This window comes from Anolis sagrei, chromosome 1 (genome assembly GCF_037176765.1).
Source record: "Anolis sagrei isolate rAnoSag1 chromosome 1, rAnoSag1.mat, whole genome shotgun sequence".
Taxonomy (NCBI): Eukaryota; Metazoa; Chordata; class Lepidosauria; order Squamata; family Dactyloidae; genus Anolis; species Anolis sagrei.
In genome coordinates, this window is record NC_090021.1 from 140,457,849 (window position 1) to 140,483,242 (window position 25,394).

Below are 25,394 nucleotides of genomic sequence, written 5' to 3' on the forward strand. Positions count from 1 at the left end.
GAAGTCTACCTTCACATGGAGTTTAAACAGCCACAAAGGTAAACACATTTCTCTGTTACCCCACTGAATAGGGATCATCCCTCATTTGACTGAGTCATAAAGCAAAATGGCATTTCTTCACATGGGATACTTTGTCCAGTTACAGCTAACACAGTTTAAGAAGGATACTGACAAGCTGGGACATCTCCAAAGGAGATCAACTACAATAGTAAAAGGTAAAAAAAACCAAGACCTACGAGAACTGGTTGTGTTTAGTTTGGAGAAGACAGAGAGATCATAAGATAGCTATTTTTAAATATCTTCGTGATGTAGAGATAAAACAAGCTTGTTTCTGTTGCTCCAGCAATGAGGGCTGTAATTCAATAAGGGAGCTGTATTTTAATATTAACTGTTATTTAAAAAATCAATACCATTGAAATGGATAAAATACAAACAAGATCTTTTTCTATCTGATGACTGCAGCCAGAATAACCCTGGCACAATTATGGAAACATCAAAATTACCCACGATGGAAAAATTGATTTTGAAAGTGATGGGCATCATGAATATGGACCTCCTCACCCAAAACTTGCACAGAATAACTTACAAAATCAGGGAACAGACTGGGGAAAATTTAAGGACTTCTTAAAAAAGGAAAACACAGGAATTTATATAATAAGGAATTAAAAGAAACTCAAGGACCTAGGAAAAATAAGAAACTGACACCACAAGAGGCCAAAAGAACGATGAACAGAAATGGTTTTTCAGCAAGGTTGAACCTGGAAGCAAACTCCCTATGTAACTTAAACTTAAACTTATTCTTTTTTTTCTTTTCTCCTTTTCCTTTCTTTATTTTCCCATTTTCCTACTTTCTCTGAATACACTGTTCCCCCACTTTCAATGTAACCCTCTTTAATTTCTCATATACACACACACACACACACACACAATTTTTTTGCCTAATTTGCAATAAAAATAATTTTAAAAAATGAATACCATTGATGTTTAATTGTATTTTAATGTTTGTATATTTTTGAATTTTAAATTGTAGTGAAATGATTTTAATATAAGACACTTTGACTCTCCTTTGTGGAGAAAAAAGCAAGGTATAAATAAACGTAATCATCATCATAATTATCAACATCATTGTCATAATTTAATGACAGGGTAGATCTCCCAAAAGCCAACACCTTCAAGTATCTCATATTGATGATAACTTCAGATGCCAACCTTTTTGATGAAGTCACGTCACGGATTAACATGCCTTGGATAAAATGGCGCTTGGTAGCAGGTGTACTCTGCGACAAGAAGATACCGATCACCTGAAATCAAAAATCTATCGAACTGTCGTAAGGCCTGCCACAATATATGGAGCCAAATGTTGGCCGGTAACAAAGGAAGCAGAATGCCCCCTTGGTGTTATGGAGATGAGGATGCTATAGCTTACAGCTGGTGTCACACGCCTTGACCACATCTGCAACTATGCCAGCGGCAACACTTTGCTCCAATTGCTGGAAAACTATGAGAATCAAGCCTCAGAAGATATAGTCATACTCTCCAAGTGAAGATGAGTCCATTCACAAGATTGCCCATGATTTACAAGTGCCAGGCAAGAGACCAAAGGGATGACCAAAGCAATGCTAGCTGGACATGTTAAACAATGAACTGAAGACTGCTGGTATACACCTTGAGCAGGCGCACAGCCAGATGAAATGGCACCAACAAACCAGTAAAACAGAGCCCCACCGTCAAGCAGGACAAACACTAAAGGAGGAGGAGGAGGAGGATGAGAAAGAGGAGAAGGAAAAGGAGAAGGAGAAGGAGAAGGAGAAGATTGTCATAATTTTGTAAACAGATTTATATGTGTGGGAAATAGAGTTGAGCAGTTTCACAATGTCCATACTCAGCAAGGGACTGCCATGACATATGGGGAGGCAGTGAAATTGCCGTTGTGCAATTAAATTGATGCACAAGACAAATGCACAATTGCACTGACACATGATTACTTCAATAAGCATTGAAACAGTGGCTAAAGAGTCCTGCTACAGATAGGTAGAGCCTGAAGTGCAGCAGGAGACTCTTGCCTATGCTTGGATGAGAGTCCTACAGTTCACTAGAAGGCTTCCTTAGTGCCTGTGCTACTTAGCTAAGTATTAGCAAAGTTACATAATTGTTGACTAAAATCTTAGAGTCATTTCCCAGCAAGCCAGTTTCAATGTGTCCCAATCCAGACACACAGAAATGAAGGTGGAATTAGAGGTTTGTTGTTTCGTGGATGAAGGAAGGATGCCAAGGGAGAATTTCCCAGATCTGACATGCCTTACATTTACAGACATCAGCATTTTATTGACATTTGAGAATAATAGACTTGCTCTGATCAGTGAAAATTATGATCCACTGTCTTACTGGTTCATGTTGTCATGTTTTCCAACTTGTGATTGGTGAAGTATGTATGGCAGGAACTTTAATAAAGTTTTCATTGAAGGAAAATCCTTTGCCTGTCTATTGCATCTGAATCAGTCCCCTTTCAGCTGGAGGAGGGGAAATAAGTGATAGTTGGGGACAATCAAGGCACTGATTACTATCATGGTGGAACAGCCCTTTGGTGCTGGGATTTCCTAGATGCCTTGATGAAGTAATGGGGAGCAGAGTTGTTCCACTGATGAGACTGGACTCCCTTTGGGTGGGATTCATTGTGCCCTTGTAGGATTGACTATCTGCATTCTGTGTTGTCAAAAGTTTCATGGCTGGCATGACTGGGTGTGAGTTTTCCAGGCTGTATGGCCATGTTCCAGAAGTATGCAACATACTTGAGGAGGGCCTGTATATTCGCATTCTGATTTGAGATTTAGCCTGGCTGCTTGGCTGATGAGGAAATTCTGGTAACTTGAGTCTGTTATCTGGAGGTGAGGAATAAGAAGTAATTTATAGCGCTTTCCTGTTTCTGAAGCCAAGCGGGAAACTAGAGATGATTTACCTCCACTCTTCGGGGTCCCAGTTTCAGATAACACAATGAAGACTGTGATATGCAACTGCAACCTAGGGTATGAATATTATTTTGAACTACAAGAAAGAGGATCCAAATAAACATGAGGAAGAATGTTTGATAGTTAAAACTGTTGCATAGTGAATTAAGCTGCCTTGGAATATGGTGGACTCTCCTTTTTTGGAGGTCTTTAAACCAGGATTGGATGGGCATTGCTTGGGAACACTTTAGTTGTGTATTACTGCTAAGTGGGGATTCTAACACTGTTCTCCAGAGCTTTAGTCCAGTGTTCAAATGGACTAAAGCATATAGGTGCTTTGAAAATGGATTTTGTTTCTTTGTTAGGTAAAACTCAAGAGTTCTATATACCCTTGGCTTTTGATAGATATCGTTCTTCCAGATTAAGTTATTTTAGTTTAATTTCTTACCCGACATTGACTTTTTAGCGGATATTTTCAGTCTTTCCAAGATTCAAAAGCTTTAGATGCAAATCTAAGGGCCATCTAGTCCAACTCTCTGCCGGTGAGCAGTCTACAGCTAAAGGATCCCTCTGAGGGAGTCATGCTAGCTTTGTTTAGAAACATACAATGAAGAAGAGTCCATAAACTTCTATGGTAGTCTATTTGACTGTTGAATAGCTTTTTCCTTTAGGAATTCTGCCCAGAATTTAGTTGAAATCCCCTTTCTTCTAACTTGAATGCTTTGCAGTGGTTCTCAACCTGGGGTCCCCAGATGTTTTTGGCCTTCAACTCCCAGAAATCCTAACAGCTGGTAAACTAGCTGGGATTTCTGGGAGTTGTAGGCCAAAAACATCTGGGGACCCCAGGTTGAGAACCACTGGTTTTGAGTCTTGTCTTTTGGAGGGAGAGAAAACAAGTTTGCTTCATCTTCATCTTGACAGCCTTTCAGATATTTAAAGGTGGCTATCATATTGACTATGTGCGAAAGGTATATACACACATATGAAGAGAGAGAGAAAAATATACAGTTGACTGGGAAGTATACAAGGAAAGGCTATAGCATTGAAGAGTGCTAAAACTGTAGCTATACTGGATCTGTGGACAATGTTAGATCCCACCTGCTACACACATACACATTTTTTCTTGAGCTTGGAAACTTACTTTTCAAAAAGTAATCAAATTCATCACACCATCCCAAACTAGGAGTTTTTAGTACTAGACAATTATGGTATTTAGCTTCTTAAGCTCTACAGTCAGTCCCTTAATCACTAATGGCCAGAACTCACTTTGGGACTTTGTAAGTGTACTTCTGTCTGTAGAAAATACAAGTGAGCCATTTTGCAATGTACATATTCAGTATATTATGCTACAAAGCAAGAGAGCCAGCAAAGTGGCAATTGCTCATTGGGTCAGATGCATAATGTGGCTGGTGTTTCTCAGGACACTGGACACTACTATGCAGTGCTGACATGCATTAGTAAAGGTTGGAGTGAATCAGGGCACTTGCATCTTTGCAATTCACTAACAGCACTTCTGCTACATAGCTAAGCATAAGTAAAGGTATAACAGCTTAGAGTCCATGACAGAGAATTTTGGTCATTGTCTACTTTTATGTATGCATTTCTAGCAGACTTTAAGACAAATATATTGGCTCAATTGTTCCTATCATTTTTTCCTCTGTATAGCTTACCAACTAGCTTACCTTAAGTACCATATGTAGTCCTTTGTGGCAAAATTATTTCCCCAACCATTTAAAAAAGACTCAATATAGCAACCAGTTATGAGAAACTTGGTGTGGTGTTACCTTCTAGTTTTTCCTCTTTATTGCCTTGTAGGGGCAGTACAAGCTCATCTAAAGGAAAATGATAATCAGTGTTTGTTGTTTGAGGCAGTTCTATATTTTCCTTGTGTGGTCAAACAGAAACAGCCAAGCTGCAGCACTTCTAACCGGTATTCAGCCCTATTGACATGGCTATGACATTTAACCTTTGACACTGTCATAGTGTGCTTCATGGAAACTGGGAGTACAAACTACCAGGAGTATTCTGAGATTCTCTCAAGACCATTTCACACTGCACTATTAAAATGCTGTTAAGTGATTTCAGCATCCATAAGAACCATGGGTTTGGGGGTCCAGTGTATCTAGCTTCCCAGAAGGCTGAATGAGACACTGATGGGTTGAAGGCAAAATAAGAGGTTTATTTTCAACAGCCAGAGAGGATGTCAGTGGAGAAAGAACTCCAAAGAACTGACATATTGCACTCATGTAAACAGAGCATAATTATGACACTTTGACAATTATTCAGGACTCCCTTGCTAGCTCCTAATTGGCTCAGAAAACATCTGGCTAGGATTCACTCTGTAATTTGTCCAGGATTCCCTTAGACATCATCACTGGTTTGTTCTAGCTATTGAGGGAAACTTTAATAAATTGCCGAAAGGGGCATGATAGAAAAGAAATGCAGATTTGCCATCAATAATGGGCTTAATGTCCTTGCTTTGATAGGTACAATGAAGTTAGTCCAAAAAAAAGGGGGGGGTGCTTTAGGGGGATTACCATCACAACGGGTGCTGCAAGGGTTTGCCTGGCTGAAGGCATGGAAGAGGGAAACATTCCCAGGTCATTTCAGATGGAGGCAGGAAAGGGAACCTTGGACTCTGACCAAATGTATTGTGAGTCTTCCAGTTTACTTAAAGGATTATGATAATTTGAGGGATTGATTCATGGGGTTCAGAATGTGTTAGACAACATTCCAAAGATAATTCATGAGTGGGTAAATGCAGGGCAAATGGAGCCACATTTCATAATTAATATAATTCATATGATTCATAACTTGTGTCAATAATGATTTCTCAATTCCACTTTAACTGCCATGGCTGCATCCTATAAAATCCTGGGGGCTTGTAATTTTGGGGGGGGGGGGGGGCACTAGAGCTCTGGCTGAGAATTCTGAGTGGCCCTCCAGAAACTACAAATCCCAGAATTCCATAGGAACTGCAAAAATTGAAGCGATGGCACTATGTCTGTATAATGTGAAAAGACCCTGTTTCTCTTGTGGGTGCCCATTTTTCTGCCCTAGAATCCTTTGGAGGGTTGTATGGGCCACTAAAAATACAAAACAAACCAACTAGGATTAGACACCTGATTTGGAAAAATTGTGTTTCTTTTAAAGTTAAACAGTGTTATTTGAAAAGGAATAATTTCTAATGTTAAATAGAGGATTCTAGGACAGGCAATTGCAATCGGATAAAGATTCTGGAAATTAGATACGGAGGATTTATGTTTTTATGTTTGAATGATTTTATTGTTTATGGATTTTTTTTATGGATGTTTATATGCTTTTAACTGTTTATATTATTGTGGCATCGAATTGTGCCGGTTTTGTAAACTGCCCTGAGAAAGGCGGTATAGAAATATAGTAAATAAATAAATAGTAAATAAATAAATTCCTCCTCCCACTTTCTGGCCAGAAACAAATTTAAGGGTCCAGAAAAGGAGCCTTCGGGGCCATAGAGAGCCGAAGAGCTTTTGTAAACAATTAGAGCTGCAAAGGACTCCAGTCTGACTGTTTCAAAGTGGTGGCGGTTGGGCCTAATCTTTGTAGTAACTTTAACTTATTAAAGCCCTGGATGAAGGCATACTTCAGGCATCAGGTATTAGACTGACAAGGTTTGCTCTTTAACAACACCCCGGCAAACATTCTTTGAAGCTTAGCAAAGAAGTTAATTCCTATTTTCATTACTAGCTTTACAATTAATAGACCACCAATTTAATTGCTGCCAAGGTGGACTTTGACCTGCCTATCTGGCAAAGGCTTCATTTTAAGGCAATATACTCATAGCTGGACCTGTCTTTGTGTTTGCAGTACCTTCTGCTTGTGCAAGGAAAAATGCACAAGCATTTACTAGTAATAAATGGATCCAGATGGATCCAGATTGTGCTTTCCTGGTCCATTTTAGGACATCTGTCATGCATAGCATTAGAGTAGAGTAAGTCTCATACCACACTAGCAATGCCTCCCTCATTTTATTTTCGTTTCACGGATCAGTCCTATGGTGCCAAACCATTCACCCTAACAAAATAGCCAGAGTATGGCAAATGTCATTAGCAGTACAAGCAAGCTGTCATACCCGGTGATTTATATATAGGATTGGTAGCATTATTTTAGCCATTTGGCAAACTGAGATAACTGGCATCCTGTTACTCCAGTGTTATCAGTGAGGCTAAATTGATCCTTAATGATTAAACACTACATGGATTACTTATTTCCTTTAAAGCTCACCTCTACTCCAAGGGGATCAAAAGGTTTTAATGGCTCCCCTGCTCCATTTAATCTTATTTATTTATTTACTATACTTGTATACCGCCCAGGCCCGTAGCCAGGATTTCGTTTCAGGGGGGGGGGGGGGGGCTAAAAAATTTTCAGGGGGGGTTTCGGGGGGGGGGGCTGAGTTTCGGGGGGGGGCCTGAGTCTGAGTGAAAGAGGGTCTAGCCTAGCAAACCTTTTGTATCATTACCCCAATACCCCCATACATATGGGATATATTGAGAATGGTGATCAAATCATGATATTAATAAACATAACAGTTTAAATAATGCACCAGTAAGGCCTTTTCGCGAACCACCATGAGAATTTCGCCCCCCCCCCCCCCCCCGGCTACATGCCTGATACCGCCTTTCTCAGCCTATTGGCGACTCAAGGTGGTTTACAACAAGTCAGTACACATATCAAAATACATATTAAACATTAAAAACAATATAAAACCACAACAGAAACAATAAAACCAACATCATTAGTGTCTCCTAGTTAAAAACATTGCCCAGTTCCATTGTCAAGTGATTCCATTTCCTATGTCAGTTACTCTACATTTGTAAACACTTGTTCAAACAACCATGTTTTAACTTGTCTCTGAAAGAGTGAGGGAGCCAATCTAATGGCCAAAGCATGATAGGTCAGTTTAGTAGTGTTGTTTTCTTGGCAGAGCTTAGACCTTATTTGTTCTATGCCCCATTTATTTGTCTTTTTAGCAGTCCACAGAATCCATGGACCTTTTCTTTTCGGTTCCACATCTCAAATGAGTTAATTTTTTTCCCCGTCAGCTTTTTTCATTGTCCAGGCTTCACAAACATATATAGAAATAGGAAATGCAATGGCTTGGATCAGTCTAACTTTGGTATTACATGATATACTGTCACACATCAGACTCTAGTCTAATTCCTTCATAGCAGCCTTTCTAATTACTTGACTGCAGGCTTCACTCGGAATAATGATGAGCCAAGGAGTGGAAAAATCTTGAACGATTTCAATGTCTTCATTGTCTACTTTAAAATTATATAAATTTGTGGTAATTATTTTTGGTTTCTTAACATTCAATTGTAAACCTATTTGCACTTTCTTCATTATTGATTCAAATGTTTGCTTGCTTCTGCTCCTAATACGGTATCATTTGCATATCTTATTGGTATTGCTTCCTCCAATTTTCTGTTCGTAATATGATGGCATTTGCATATACCCAATTGTTGGTGTGCCTTCTTCCAAGTTTCTGCTTGCAATATGAAGTCATTTGTACACCTTATATTGTTGATGTTCCTTCCTCCAGTTTTCACACCTCCATGGGTGATTCAGCTATACATCTGATATTTTTGGCATTCAAGATAATAATAATAATACAGTGTTCCCTCATTTATTGTGGGTGTTCCGTTCCAGGATCACCTGTGATAAGTGAAAATCTGTGAAGTAAGGACACTCCGCCCACTTGAGTGGGCAGAGTGTCCCTACTTTGTGGCGGCCTCCTCCTCACCGCCTTCGCTGCTCCCCAGCCTGACGAGGAAGGAGCGGGGAGCAGTGGAGGGACGAGGAGGAGGACGTCACCACTGCCTCCTCCTCCTTGCCACCTCTGCTGCTCCCTGCCTCAGAGGCCCCTTATTCGCCAAATGACACACAAATACACGGGACAAAGGTAAAGCCTTCCCCTTTTGAACTCTGGCTTCTGGAGGCAGTGCTTAACTCTGACCATGGGGAGGTGCTCTTTTTCCATTTCCAAACTGAGGAGCCTGTTGTCCGTAAGCACCTCCTGGTTGTTCTGTTAGCGAGACTTCATGGACGCCTTTATCACCTTCCCATCAAAGCGATACATATTGATCTACTTTCTTTTGCATGTTTTGAACTGCTAAGTTGGCAAGAGCTCACCCCAACCCGCGGCTTCAAATTGCCAACCTTTAGGTCAGCAGGTTCAACAATTCAGTGGTTTAACCCATTGCGGCATTGCGGCCCCTTAAACGGGTGGGTGATAAAATGAGTACTGCTAGATTTATAACAGAGCATGAAGCTGTAAGAAGCCAAGAGTAGGCTGAACTTGTGCTGATTGGGGAAACATTGATCTCTTATCATTAAAATCCTTGTTTTAAATGGCTATGAGAACTACTTGCACATTTCCCAAAAGCCAAACAAACAACTTGTCTTTATCTCAGCTTCTCTGAGTATGTGTAGGACAATTGGAAGAAGCCATATTATGCCATTTATACTATATGACTAGGTAGATGTGCTGTTCTCTGCTGGCCTTCTGCCCAGCTGTTGTGAACAATTCATGTAAGGATTCCCATGCCTACTTAACCATTCATTCATTCATTAATTCATTCATACTTAACAAAGCCTTTGATTTTGCTTTTACGCCTGTTTGCCTTCTGTCCTGACCATCAGTAATCAGATAGACATGTATGAGTCTCAACACAATTCTTCACCCCAAACATCTATGTCAGTTTTCATTTTTGAATTCCAAGAGTGGTTTAAATTTTAGTCAGAACTGAGCTTCGACATGGCAAAAGATTTTCAAAAGCAGAGAAAGAATAATTACAAGAATTTATAAACAATAGGGCTGGGCAACCACGGAAAAATTTGTTTCTAAACTCGATTCGTTTTTTGGGGTTTTTTGCATTTCGATATTTAAAAGAATTCCGAAATTTTTCTTTAAAAAAGTTCGATATTTACGAAATTTTGTAAAATTACGAAACAATACAAAACGAATACGAAACGAATACGAAATGAATACGAAACGAATACGAAACAAATACGAATAGATTCGTTAATGGCGGACGCGACCGCGCAATACGCTAAAAAACCTCCATATGGGACAGGGGGAACTTCTGAAGCTTCCCTCTCCCTCTGTTGTTGACTGTTGGCGTGATATTTATAATTTTTTTTCACTGATTAAACAAACAACAGCTATAAAACTTGCCCCAGACATGCGGAAATAATAACGAAACGATTTCGAAACGAAATGAATACGAAACTAATACGAAGCAATTACGAAACAAATTGAAAAATTCGTTTCGTTTTTTAGATGCTCCTGAATGGTTCAATATCGCTTTGTTATAAAAAAATAACGAATTAATAACGAATTACGAAATTAACGAACGAAACCGCCCAGCCCTAATAAACAACTACTAGATTGGAGCACGGAGAAGGAGCAAATCAAAGACAGTATGGTCAAATGGGCCAGAGACATAGGAAGAACCATAACATTGGAGGATTGGGAGGCGATATGAAATAAAAAAACTAAATTATGCATATGCCTATGATCTGAAAGAAAATTGGACAAAAATAATGTACCAATGATATATGACACTGAAAAAGATAGCTAAATTCACCAAAAATGTAAATGATAAGTGCTGGAAATGTGGAAAGTGTGAAGGATCATATGTGGTGGACATGCGAAACAGCCAAAGCTTTTTGGAAAGAGATACACAAGATCTGTCATAAACTTCTAAAGAGAAAAATCCCATTACATCCAGAAGTCTTTCTTTTAGGAATGATTAACTTACAATGGGACACCAGTGAAAACAAACTATTCATATATAAGACAACAGCGGCAAGAATAGTATATGCAAGGACATGGAGGCAAAAATCAAGACCTCAGAAAGAGGACTGGATAGAGAAACTCCTAGACATTATGAACATAGATAAACTGACTTTTCTGATTACAAAGGCACAGAACAAATGCACTGAAATGACTGATTGGAGTTTATTAAAGACTTGGATCAAAGACAATAGAATGAAGCTACTGATATAAAAGGGACTACAAATATTGATGTATACAGAACCACCACAAGGAGAAAGAAAAAAGGAAGGTCAGATCTGAAAAAGTAAAGATTAGTATTATATTAGAGAAACCCTCTATGAAGAGACACCGAAGATTTTTTTCTTCTTTTTCTGTTGCTTCCCCCCTCCCCCCAACTTTCCTTTTTCTACGGTTCTCCTTCCATCCTTAGTACCCATTTTCCCCCTCCCCCGCCTATTACCCCTCCCCCCACTTACCTCCCTTTATCCCCGTGAATTTATCTCCCCCTTTTCTTCTTCTTTTTTTAAAGGCTATTTTTACCCTCCCCCCCAAAGTATTAAAAACCCACTAATAAAAATATATTAAAAAATTATTCAGAATGAAAGAAGGCTCAATAGCTTATTTTGTATCCATGCTTTGCCAGGTCAAGTAGAATTCTATTTTTGTTGTTAAAAATACTACTTTTGTTGTTCAAAAGCAACAGTTGATTCACTGGCCAACACACATAGGGGTATATATTTGACCTGCTGATTCCACAAATGGCACCAGTTTTCCCCTAGCAGTTCCAGGGTTTGAGATAGACTATCGACCAGTCACCATCTGCTCACCCATAGAAAATCACGATAACCATATCAACGTCTCTAAAAACCAAGACATAAAAAAAAATCTTTTTGTTGGGCTGTGTTACAGCAAAATTGTTTCCATATAGCGTGGGTGTTGTCTCGTGTGCAGTTCTACATTCTCAATTCTATTCTTGATGTAAACAACTGTCCATCTTTCCACTATGACAACTTCTCATTTCCTTCTTATGGAGCTCTTTCAAATTCCCCAGCAATAAATACCTTCATTTTGAAAGTGTGGTGTATAGCAAAAATATATGATAAACTGTTAGAGTGGTCAACAGAAGAAGTAATAAAAAACTGTATGCTGAAGTGGGCAGAAAATTTTAAAAGACCGATCCCGCTAGCAGTTTGGGAAATAATATGGAACAAAAAATTAAATTACACATATGCAACTGATCTTAAAGAAAATTGGTTAAAAATGTTCCACCGGTGGTATATTACACCGAAAAAATTAAATCTAATGTACAAAAATACTTCCAAATACTGTTGGAAATGTAACGAACATGTAGGGAGCTTCTACCACCTTTGGTGGACTTGTAGGGAAGCTCAGAAATATTGGAAATGGATTCGCGAAGAATGCCAACAAATTCTTAAAATAAAATTTAAAAAAAAACCTGAATACTACTTATTAGGAATTACTGATGGAGACATAAAACTGGACTTGAATGAAGACATTCTGTTTATGTATTTGACGATAGCCGCTAGCAGAGGAGGCCCTAGGTAATTTTCAATGGTAAGCAAATGGTATTTTGGCACCCCCCAACCCCCAACCAATCACTGATATATATTTTCTGTTCATCGTGTGCCATATTAGGTTCAATTCCATCATTGGTGGAGTTCAGAATGCTCTTTGATTGTAGGTGAACTATACATCCCAGTAACTACAACTCGCATATGTCAAGGTCTGTTTCCCCCAAGAGCGCCTCAAGAGCGCCCCTGGGCAAAATCAACTATACCGCAAATGCTTACTTTGCGTAATGGGTTGAGCCACCCCTGGCCGCTAGAGTAATCTATGCGAAAACGTGGAAACAGAAGGAAATACCGGAAAGGGGCCAATGGATTAAAAAAAAAAACTAAATTAAAGACATGGACAAATTAACTTTTTAATAAAGAGGAACATGGGAAATCCAATAAAACAAACTGGCTACAGGTAGAGGAACATATAAAAAAGAGAAATAAAGAAACCCAACTGTGAACAATATAGCAATGTGGGCCACAAAGGTGGTCAAACCTCCTGTTAAGGTTGTTGTTTTTTCCCCTCATCTTTTTGAAATTTAAAATAAAATCTGGAAGATCATAAAGCTGAACTCGCAAAGAATTAGAAGGAAGTCACAAGACTCTATTTTTATTTTTTATCATTTTTCCATTTCTTTTTTTTAATTTTCATTTTTACTTTTATTTTATTTTCCCCTTTTTCTCTCTTTTCTCCTTTTATCTTACTTTTATTCCCTTGTTTTCCTACTTTCCTGTCAAATGATATTTTCCCCCATTTTACTTGGAAACTATATACCTTTCTTTATTCTAAATAAAAATCTATTTCAATAAAAAAAAAGAAAGTGTGGAGTTTACTATCTTGTACTAGCTACTATGACTACTTCTCAAACCTAAGGAGATATCTCCAGGGGTTATGTGGGTCTATTCACCCTGGAGCAAAGGCATTGGTGAGTGTATTTGGCAAGTTGTGGAGGCAGATTCACTGGTTAAAGAACAGGGAGGAGAAAGCACTCTTGGTAATCAAAAGAGGAAGTATCTTTGCACTGGAACTAATACACAGAGAGCAGAGCATTTAGTAAAGAAAAGCTATCAAGGCCACAAGGATAGTGTGAGGAGCAACAAGAGGAGGGTAAGTAGTCATGTGTCCAGGCTTTCTCTTTACCCTTCCGCACAGCCATATAACCCAAAATATCAAGGCAGAAAATCCCACAATATCTGCTTTGAACTTGGTTGTCTGAGTCCACACTGCCATATATTCCAGTTCAAAGCAGATTTCCTGCCTTGATATTCTGGGTTATAAGGCTGTGTGTAAGGATCCTCATCTTCAAAATTGCTTCAACTTGGATTATTTCAATAAATCTTTTGTCTCTTTACCTTCTCTCCTAGCAAAAGCAATCCTTATACCATTTCTTGCCTAATGCCCTATCTCTTTCTAATAAATGAGGCAATAAAAAATTAAATGCAAGTATTTATTGCTGTGATTGGAAAAGTTTGTTAAATTTGGGTAATAGGATTGTAAATATATTATTTGGAAATATGGAATGAGGAGGGTGGATATGTAGATGGTTGGTTAAATTTGAAAGCCTTTTGGAAGTAGATGATACGGTTGTATAGTGGAGCTTCGGTATCCACTGGCGTTTGGTTCCAGGATCTTCTGTGGAAACCAAAATGCATGGATGCCCAGATCCCATTATATACAATGGTGTCGTAAAGTGGTGTCCATGATATAAAATAGCAAAATCAAGGTATTGTTTTATGGATTTCTATTTTGGAAATACTAAATTAGCCAGAAATTGGTGATAAATGATCCTATGAATGTGATTGTGCACAGTCAAAAGCAAACATAAAGGTTATGTACAGTGGGCACTTGGTGTCAGCTGCGATTTGGTTCCAGTAGTCCCTGCGGACATGGAACTGTGGATGCTCAAGCCTCATTACATATAGTGGTATAGTTAAAATTATTCCATTATATACAGTGGCATTGTAAAACAATTCCATTATATAAAATGACAAAATCAAGGCTTACTTTTTGGAGATTTTAAAAAAGTTGTCTAGACATAGATGGTTGAAACTGTAGATACAGAGGGCTGTATTTCTATGCAGGAGAATGCCAGAGCAAAATATGAAGGAAAAGTAGATCAGTGTTTCTCAACCTGGGGGTCGGGACCCCTGGGTGGGTCACGAGGGGGTTTCAGAGAGGTCGCCAAAGACCATCAGAAGACACATATTTCTGATGGTCTTAGGAACCCCTTTGCCATAGTCATTTGGGTTCACAGTGCTCTCCGGATGTAGGTGAACTACATCTCCCCTAAATCACTGTCAATTTACCCCAAATCCCTCCAGTACTTTCTGTTGATCATAGAGGTTCTATGTGGGAAGTTTGTCCCAATTCTATCAATGGTGGGGTTCAGAATATTCTTTGATTGTAGGTGAACTATAAATCCCAGCAACTACAATTCCCAAAGGACAAAATCAATATCCCCTACCCTAACCCCACTAATATTCAAATTTGGGCATATCGGGTATTTGTGCCAAATTTGGTCCAGTGAATGAAAAAACTTCCTGCACATCAGATATTTATATTACGATTCATAACAGTAGCAAAATTACAGTTATGAAGGAGCAATGAAAAAAATGTTATGGTTGTGGGTCACCACAACATGAGGAACTATATTAAGGAGTAGCAGCATTAGGAAGCTTGAGAACCACTGGTGTAGATTGACTTGGACTTTGACTCTTGTTGTGACTATGGGCCCTTCCACACAGTCATGAAACCCAGAATATCAAGGCGGATAACCCACAATATCTGCTTTGAAGTAAGTTATCTGAGTCCACATTGCCATATATTCCAGTTCAAAGCAGATCATGCGGGATTTTATTCAGCTGTGTGGAAGGGTTCCCTTAATATCAAGGCAGATAACCCACAATATCTGCTTTGAACTGGGTTATCTGAGTCTAGGTAAAGGTAAAGGTTTTCCCCTGACATTAAGTCCAGTCATGTCCGACTCTGGGATGTGGTGCTCATCTCCATGTCTAAGCCGAAGAGCCAGCATTGTCCGTAGACATCTCCAAGGTCATGTGGCTGACATGACTGCATGGAACGCCGTTATCCGAGTCTACACTGCTATAAAACCTCATTCAAAACAGATAATGTGAGATTTTATTCAGCTGTGCATAAAGGGCCTATGTTAGATTGGAGAAGATGTTTTTTTGAAATGTGGATTCCAGTGGTATTGGACCCCAGCTGCTTTTGCCTTACACATCACCAAACTCATTTTCTGTGTCAACTATCAGCTAGTCAATCAGTTATACAATAACAGAACTGTGAAAAACTGTCATTATAATGAAAGTGAGGGGGGAAGGGCTTTATCAGCACCTGATGAATGAAGATTAATGTGTGAACTTTCAAGTCCATACTGTGTCTTTTACAATCAGTATGGCTTGAGTTATAAATTGACAGTCTTTGTTTGGTATGTTGACTAAAGTCCTTTCCAAGATAATGAGTGAACTGTTGTCACATTTTTTTCTTACTTTACAAAGTGTGGCCTGGCTTTGCAGAGAGATGGGAAGCAGCTCCGAAGACCCATCTCGCCGCAAGGTAAATTTACTCTTTCTAATCAGCACATATACCTTCCTGTAGTTTCGAGCTTTGACATTTTAAGCATGACTGAAAGGCAAAGCTGTTGGTAAGATATATGCCCTGGCTATCAGGAAAGGACAACGAAACAGCAAAGCTGAAGAACAGAATGTGGAGGGATGTTTATTTTACTTCACATTGATTCAGATAGTATTGTTGCTTCAGAACCACCCTTCCCTCCTTCCCTCCTTCCCTCCCTCCTTCCCTCCTTCCCTCCCTTCCTTGCCTCCCTCCTCTCCTCCCTCCCTCCCTCCCTCCCTTCCTTCCTTCCTTCCTTCCTTCCTTCCCTCCCTCCCTCCCTCCCTCCCTCCTTCCCCCTTCCTTCCTTCCTTCCTTCCTTCCTTCCTTCCTATCCAGTGTTTCTTCAAGACCCCCAAAATGAAACATTTTAAGTGACTGTCATTCTGCAACTAAGGCTAGCGACTCAATCCCATGATTGAGGCAAATGTTACCTTTTGCTGGATGTCATTGTGTGTTGTGGCATTAAAAAAGGATGGCTTATTCTCACACGTATGTTTTTCTTGCCTTCTCTGCTCTCTCAACCCCATGCATGTAACCTATGGTGCACAACCATATTGTCCAACATAATAAATGGGGTTTCTCTTTAAGCTGCTGATCAGTAGAATTGCAAGGAACATCTAGATCAGTGGTTCTCAATCTGTGTGTCCCCAGATGTTTTGGCCTTCAACTCCCAGAAATCCTAACAGCTGGTAAACTGGCTGGGATTTCTGGGAGTTGTAGGCCAAAACACCTGGGGACCCACAGGTTGAGAACCACTGATCTAGATGATGTTTCCACTTTGCACCATATCTCCAACCAAGCGCAGAGTCCTCTTAATGCCAAATGTGATCAGAAATGTGCATGGCAGTTAACTTGTTCAACTGAATAAGGGCCCTTCCACACAGAATATCAAGGCAAAAAATCCCACATTACCTAAGTGTGGGCTCAGAGCAGATATTGTGGGATTCACTGCCTTGATATTCTGGGATACAGGGTTGTGTGGAAGCGCCCTGAGTTGCAATGAAACTTTTACTCTTCCGTGTTCTTGGTTCACATTGACGTGCCCTGATTGTGATCTTCTAAACAAGAGAGAGTTAGAGGATTTTGACTAGCAATTTCAAAAGGACACAAAATCTGGAGTTCATCAGCAAGGGAACCATGAGCCCTTCCACACAGCCCTATATCCCAGGATATCAAGGCAGAAAATCCCACATTATCTGAGTGTGGACTAAGATAATCAAAGCAGATATTGTGGGATTTTCTGCCTTGATATCAGTTTGGGTAAGGCTGAGCTCGTATGTATACTTTCTCAGGATTCCACCTCTTTGTCCTCATGTCTCCATCCTTCATTTTCAGCAAAAGGTAGAAAATAGAAATCCTGTAGGCCCACCAGCATCTCATGAGCAGATGGGCTTTGATATGATCTATACTATTGAAGATGCTCCTCCGTGGTATCTCTGCATCCTACTGGGATTTCAGGTAACAAGTTGATCAAGCTCCATCTGTTACATAGTATTTTGGGGAGCAGAGCCAAAGCTGTTCCTCAAGACCTAAGTCAAGCTAAATAATTCTCATGGGCTTTATTTTCATTGATTGAATATTAATAACATCAGTCTAATTTACAAACAAAGTTATATCCATTCAGAAAATGAAAAGACAGAGGAAAAGGAGAGAGACAGACATCCATCTAAGGAAAACACAGTAGGGCTCTGAAACCCAGTCCTAACTGCTATTAATAACCATAACTACAAAATTATCGTATTGTTAGATGTCCTGTCGCTAAAAATATATATCTATAAATGGTTTCCAAACTTTTAGAAGGGTTTCAACTGGTTTATCCTTTAGAACTCATGCTAATTTGGCAATCTTTGCTCATTCCTTAGCAATCAATTTTCCCATCATCGGTGCTTCAGTCTGTGTCCAATAGTATAATCCCAATTGTCGTTTCAGTGCTAAATTTGTATGTACACACGTTTATTTCATAAACATAGGCAGGTTAATTTTCAAGTATGATTCTCAAGACATGTATTTCAGGGGAAATGGGTTAATTGGAAAATGCATTCCCTTTAATGTCTGTTTTGACCCTTAGTGGCTGCATAAGGGCTATGGTTTTGGTTGTTGTAGGTTTTTCGGGCTATATGGCCATGTTCTGGAAGCATTCTCTCCAGACGTTTTGCCTGCATCTATGGCAGGCATCCTTAGAGGTTGTGACCCCACAACCTCTGGGGATGCCTGCCATAGATGCAGGTGAAACATCAGGAGAGAATGCTTCTAGAATATGGCCATATAGCCCGAAAAACCTACAACAACCCAGTGAGTCGACCATGAAAGCCTTCGACAAGGCTATGGTTTTGTTGAAACTTGCCACTTATTTACTGTTAAACAAAATGGTACGGAATTCTGAGAAAATGACTTCAAGTGCTGTTTTGTATGCTTGTGTGTGCGTGTCATCTTATGGCAATCCCAAAGACTTCATGGAGCTTTTTAGGTAAGGAAGACTGAAAGATAAGTTTCCCATTGCCTTCATTTGAAATAGCCTACAGCACCTGTTATTCCTTGGTCATCCCCCTTCTAAGTATAAGCCAGGACTGACCCTATTAACTTCCTAGATCAGATGAATTAAGGGGCCTTCAAAATGTTTAGACCTATTCAATCTTTATTTGGAAAGTTTGCTAAGCCCAAAACAGAGAGGAGAAATAGTATAACTAGATATAGGGAAAATAACGCATGTAAGGATGAAATCTGAGTTGGACATAGAGCACACTCAATAGTGTTGTTGTCTATTCGTTCAGTCACTTCCACCTCTTTTGTGACCTCCTGGACCAGCCTACGCTAGAGCTGCCTGTCGGCCATGTCCACCCCCAGCTCCTTCAAGGTCAAGCCAGTCACTTTAAGGATAACATCCATCCATCTTGCCCTTGGTCTGCCCCTTTTTCCGTCCATTTTCCCCAGCATCATTGTCTTCTCTAAGCTTTCCTGTCTTCTCATGATGTGGCCAAAGTACTTCATCTTTGCCTCTAATATCCTTCCCTCCAATGAGCAGTTGGGCTTTATTTCCTGGAGTATGGACTGGTTGGACCTTCTCACGGTCCAAGGCACTCTCAGAATTTCCCTCCAACTCCACAGTTCAAAGCGTCTATTTTCCTTTGCTCAGCCTTCCTTATGGTCCAGTTCTCGCATCCATAGGTTACTATGGGGAATACCATTGCTTTAACTATGCAGCTTTTTGTGGCCAGTGTGATGTCTCTAATCTTAACAATAGTGGTAGAGGGCTCTTATTTTTAGGAGTAGAAGGAGACCTCCTTCTGGTTTCATTCCTGGCAAAGGGCTAAGATTACGCTCCTTTGACCCACCTTCCCTCTAAATTTTCTTTCCAGCATTATTTGACATGTTTTAGTGGCACCATCGCTGTTCCCTTCCTCCTGGCAGAATCTCTGTGTGTAGGGAAGGACCAGTACACGGTCAGCCAGCTCATTGGCACCATCTTCAGCTGCGTGGGAATCACTACTCTCATCCAAAGCACTGTGGGCATCAGGTATGTTTTACTTGGATTTCCTTCTCAGTGAATGTAAAAGAGCCAAGTTGAGAGCAGCCAGGTTGATAGCAAACCATGTTCTTTCTTTCTGACAATCCAGACTACCTCTGTTTCAAGCCAGCGCACTGGCATTCCTGATCCCTGCCAAATCTATCCTGGCACTGGATAAATGGAAGTGTCCTCCAGAGGGTAAGCCAAACTTGCAAAGCCTGCAGGTTGGTAGGAGACAGTATGATTGATGTATGTTATTAATTCTGTGTAGGTAGAGTATTGCATTATATGCATGTAACCACACTAGTCTTTTGTAACCTCTTGTCCTGGAGTAATAGATATATCACACAGAACAAGGAACAAAAATAATTAAGCAATTTGTCTTCTATTTGGAAGAATGACAAAGGTCCCTTCCACACAGCCTTATAACCCAGAATATCAAGGCAGAAAATCCCACAATATCTGTTTTGAACTGGGTTATCTGAGTCCACACTGCCATATATTCTAGTTCAAAGCGGATAATGTGGGATTGTCATTCCTAACTAGGAGAGGTCCACTGAGCCAATGAAACTTGCCTGTGTTTTGAGTGATCAGTTAATAGTTGATGGTACCTAGTGGAACTCTTCTTTAACCCTTAAGTTGATTTGTTTTGCACCATTATTCTTAGGTTTCAGAAAAAAAGGCAACATTTGTCGCATTTGCATGAAGCCCTGATGACAATTAATTTTGTCTAACTTGCTTCTAATTACTGCCCACTTGTTTTGTTTTTTCCATTTTTATGTGATGTTATTCAAATTGGCTCAAATGCATTAACACCTATGTATCCACCTGATTTACTTATTTAAGTGGAGCAGTTTTTCAAGTCGCTCCTGACACAACAAAAAAAACTTAAGTAGTGTCTCCCAGCCTGATCCTTTTAGCCTCACCTCCCAGGCAGCAGCTGCTGTGAGTGATGAGGAATCTGTTCCTCTTTCTATTGGAAAGCAGCTGGCTGGTGTTTCCACACACTTCCCCTTACATGTGTGATATGTGGTATCATAATCAAAACTATCCTGGTTGCAATTCCTTCTCACACCTGAGATCACTAGTGGGAGGCAGTGGGTGATCAACAGAGGAAGAGACCTTCAATTGCAGCAGCTGCTGCTGCCATGTAAGTGAGGATTGTTGTACATGTTCTCGAATGTAGTGAATATGTACGGTAGTGGTTCTCAACCTGTAGGTCCCCAGGTGTTTTCGTCTACAGCTCCCAAAACTCCCAGCCAGTTTACCAGCTGTTAGGATTTCTGGGAGTGAAGGCCAAAACATCTGGAGACCCACAGGTTGAGAACCACTGACGTGGGGATTGTAAATACTACCATGTCACAAATGTGTGAATCTAGGTTATACATTCATCACTGACTTTGTGATTTTTTTGTTTTTTCTACCATTGGTAATTTATATATTTTTAAATTGTGCTTGTAAACTCTTTTGAATAACTAAATGATAAGAAGATGGGATATAAATCTAGTGAGCAAATGATGATTATTTTTGCTATCTTTCTGAATGTAGGTGGCTCCTCTGTTCAATCTTTGCACTCCTCAGCTGCCCCCTTCTTGACTCTGATAGGGGTGAAGGGTTGTCTGAGGCTCCTTCCACACAGCTGTATAAAATCCTCATTGAACTGGATTATATGGCAGTGTGGACTGAGATAATTCAGCTCAAACCAGAAATTGTAGATTGTCTGCCTTGATATTCTGGATTATATGGCTGTGCGGAAGGACTCTCAGATTCCATTTACAGTTATAAACAATTAACTAACTAACTAATATTATATATGTCGCATTTCTGTAAGAGTGGGACTCAAGGCAACTTCCAAAAACAAGTTAAGAAAATAATTAAAATCACAGCATAATATATTCCAAATTCAATTGTAAAAACATACAGAAGTTATATATATATATATATATATATATATATATATATATATATATGCCAAATAAAAAGTCTGTTTTAAAAGAGATTCTCCCTCCTTGAATCTTATACATCTTCATGCATTCTGGTGACTCTGCATTAGTGGTCTCATATTTATTAATCTTTCTTTTTCAACTGTGCAGAGGAAATCTATGGCAACTGGACATTGCCACTGAACACATCTCATATATGGCAACCAAGGATGAGAGAAGTAAGTTGAACCAAACTTTCAGGCTTTTAAGCATGGCTGCAGATTTCTTTGTTTTGTGCCGAACACGTTCTAAAAGTTCAAGGAAAGTTTAGTAGAGGAGGCAGGGAAAAATATCCAAGGGGAAAATGGGTGAGATGAAAGCAAGTGTAATGCAGTGCAGGGGTTGCGGGTTTCACTTCAGGGCCTTCTGGGCTGGAGGGCCCTGTCCTCTACCCAACTATTCAGAGCTAGTGGCACTTTTGCATTCTCTGGGAATCCCATTTCACTCTTTTCCTGCTGTGCTCTGAAATGGATCCTGATGCTGTGCACATGTGGCAGCATGTAAAATATATACAGATCTGTATAACAGTTGTGTGTACTGCAGATAGATAGATAGATAGATAGATAGATAGATAGATAGATAGATAGATTTTTTATTGTTTCAGAAGCAACTTTTTGTGTGAGAGAAGTAGCCGTCTGCAGGGACATTGTCCAGGGGACACCTGGATGTGTTACCATCCTGTGGAAGACTTCTCGCATGTCCCCGCATGGGAAGCTGGGGCTGACAGATGTGAGCTCACCCAGCCTAGCATATTTGAACCGCCAACCATCAGGTTGACAGTTCAGTTGGCACAAAGGTGGGGCTGACAGAGGGGAGCTCACCCAGCCTAGTGGATTTGACCCGCCGACTTTCAGGTCGGCAGTTCAGCTGGCACAAAGGTTTAACCCATTGCACCTCCATGGCTCCTGATACATAGATAAGTAGATTTCAACACACATATGGAAATAATAACCATACTTTGAATACAAGTACAAGGCATATCAGGGCCCTCTACATGATACAACAATAGCACTGTCATTTTAACAACTGTGACAGCATCTTGTGTCATCCTGGAGTTTGTAGTTGAAGGAGGTATTAAGTTTTCTCTGGATGCCCCTTCCCTACACAGCCAATCACAAGCAAAAGTGGGATCTTAGCACCATAATTCGGCAGTGTGAAAAGGTCTTGTATGAACTGTGTGCCTCCTTAAGATGCTATGTGTAAATGGGCTTCTGCACAGCCATTGAAGATTCCCCTTCCTTGCAGCTCTTTATCTATATGGGTTGAGACTGAGGTACACCTTCTTGTAAAGAATTCCTTAAAAAGTAGGATGCATGGGCCATTTTGTTGCAGACATAAGCAGTTTTCATAATCTTTGATCTTACTGGTGCTGTTTTGACTTTCTTACATTCCCTGGCTATCAGTTTAATAGGATGTTTTCCTTGTTTCATTTGACTGTAGATCCAAGGAGCAATCATCGTTTCCAGCCTGGTGGAAGTGCTCATTGGTTTAGTGGGCCTGCCCGGGGCTCTGCTGAGCTACATTGGGCCTCTCACCGTCACGCCCACAGTCTCCTTAATAGGCCTTTCTGTCTTCCAAGCAGCGGGGGACAGAGCCGGATCACACTGGGGCATTGCAGCCTTGTAAGCTCTGCTTTTTTGTGTTTGAGGGGCTGGGTGGGGTGGGAGCCCTGTACTGATATAGGGAATGACATCAAAATAAGAAAGGAATGAACTGCAGAGATACAAACCACATAGCCGCTCACCCGCTTCTTTGTCATCTCACTTTACTACCAGACATATATAAGTGAAGCAGACAGTGATATTATAGATGATTGTTCTTCAGGTCATTAGATGTGTGCTGCCTTTTGATTGTGTCCATGTGGAGATGAAAACAGGACTTAGCAAAGGCAGGAGGTAACTCCTGTGTCCGCCCAGAGGTGAATCCACTCTGTATTTAAAGGAGCTATCCAAGGTGCCGAACCTCTCCATTAAACAGCTCCACTAAAGTACAAACTTAAACAGACTCAATCCTATCCTGCAAAATAAGAGCCCCCGGTGGCACAGTGGGTTAAACCCTTGTGTCGGCAGTATTGAAGACAAACAGGTTGGAGATTCGAATCTGGGGGAGAACAGGTTGAGCTCCCTCTGTCAGCTCCAGCTTCCCATGCGGGGACATGAGAGAAACCTCCCACAAGGATGGTAAAACATTTTTCTTTTCAAAAACATCAAAAATATCCAGGCATCCCCTAGGCAACATCTTTGTAGATGGCCAATTCTCTCACACCAGGAGTGACTTGCAGTTTCTCAAATCGCTCCTCACACACACAAAAAAATTCCTCCAAAATGGAAATCACTGGCTGTGTAGAGTATTTTGAGCATGTGGTGATAGTAATCAAAACTTATTAGAGAGGTGAAAAGAAGAACCAGACAGAATATCTGTGGCATGGTGAAAACATTGCAAGCAATGGTGTTTGCAACTTTGCAGTTCTGTGTCCATATAAACTGCCTTTTCTATTTTTTTTTTGTCGTGTCAGGAACGACTTGAGAAACTGCAAGTCACTTCTGGTGTGAGAGAATTGGCCGTCTGCAAAGATGTTGCCCAGGGGACGCCCGGATGATTTTATGTTTTTATCATCCTTGTGGGAGGCTTCTCTCATGTCCCCGCATGACGAGCTGGAGCTGGTAGAGGGAGCTCATCCGCCTCTCCCTGGATTCGAACCTGCAACCTGTCAGTCTTCAGTCCTGCCGACACAGGGGTTTAACTCACTGCGCCACCGGGGGCTCCACCTTTTCTATTGGAAGGCATAATATAGCAACCAATTTGATTTCAATTGGGATTTGCAAGCTTGGGAGTGTGGTGGCTGAAATACATGTGGATCACAGCTTTAAGAATATAACATAGGCATTTGAGCTCATTCATTCACTCTCTCTCACACACACACGTGTGTAGCTTTTAAACAGATACAAGTTCCTCAGCCTCAAGTTCATTTGCCATTTTTAGAGGTCTGCATAGGATTCTGGAAAATTGTGGTGTGGAGGAAAAGAAAACAAATGTGTACAAGAACTCTACAACTGGAGTTTATAAAATGTGATCAAATACTCTCCAATGTAATTAACCATCCAGCCATGTCCAGATCATATTCAGGGCCATTTCATGGGAGAACCTTCCTTTGTCCATGTTTGTTGTGAAATTTGCAGAAAGGTTGAGGGGAAGGGGAGCCTAGATACTCTTAGGCTAATCTTACTACCCTTAGACCCCTTTCACACAGATGAATAAAATCCTACATTTTCTTCTTTCAGCTGGAATATATGGCAGTGTGGGCACAGATAGCCCAGTTCAAGCAGATATTGTGAGATTTTCCACCTTGATATTCTCGGTTATATGGCTGTGTGGAAGGACCCATAAATACAGCAAAAGAAAGCTAATTCTTCTGTGGCCAAGTTGCTTTGACAAGTTTTTTTCCTGCCTCTTCTCAACAGGTCAATTGTGTTGATCATTTTGTTTGCTCAGTACCTGCGCAACGTGTCTTTTCTTCTACCTGGCTACAAATTTGGGAAAGGATGCACGGTTTTCCGGATACAGATCTTCAAGATGTTTCCAGTAAGAAGGGTTCCCTTTGTTTGCTGGCTGATGGTGCAAGCATCCTGTGGCCACGGTTTAGTTAGATACAGATGACTTGTGGGGCTTTAAAATGTATTATACTTTATTGCCCCTTTCCAACAATCACATTGTAGTGGTATATGAATTCCAAGTCCCTACTATTTTATCTTCCCAACCTTTAGGATAAGAATACAGAGGATTATAGATGATGGAACTACAGCAGTGATTTAACGTGTTTTAATTACATGGGGTGACAAAACCTTAAATTGGTTTCTCCTTTTGGTAGAAAGAAGTTTCTCTGTTTCTTTCTCTCCCTTTTATAGCTCTTATGTAAAATAGGCGTAGAT

General features: G+C 40.3%; 1 protein-coding gene across 3 annotated transcripts in view; it reads left to right on the plus strand.

Moving 5' to 3' along the window:
* The window catches only part of SLC23A1 (solute carrier family 23 member 1), a 46,947-nt gene that overhangs the window by 1,521 nt on the left and 20,032 nt on the right, over window positions 1–25,394 (plus strand). Inside the window, exons 1-8 of one of the 3 annotated variants that reach the window (XM_060786435.2) lie at window positions 27–215; window positions 15,861–15,918; window positions 17,314–17,436; window positions 19,335–19,492; window positions 19,593–19,681; window positions 21,577–21,644; window positions 22,906–23,087; window positions 24,927–25,047. In XM_060786435.2, coding sequence (XP_060642418.2) covers window positions 15,883–15,918; window positions 17,314–17,436; window positions 19,335–19,492; window positions 19,593–19,681; window positions 21,577–21,644; window positions 22,906–23,087; window positions 24,927–25,047 — 777 coding nt within the window. In that variant the 5' untranslated portion in view covers window positions 27–215; window positions 15,861–15,882. Of the gene's footprint in view, window positions 1–26; window positions 216–13,306; window positions 13,450–15,860; window positions 15,919–17,313; window positions 17,437–19,334; window positions 19,493–19,592; window positions 19,682–21,576; window positions 21,645–22,905; window positions 23,088–24,926; window positions 25,048–25,394 lie in introns of those variants that run through there. The other 2 variants (XM_060786427.2, XM_060786444.2) reach the window with 2 other exon arrangements.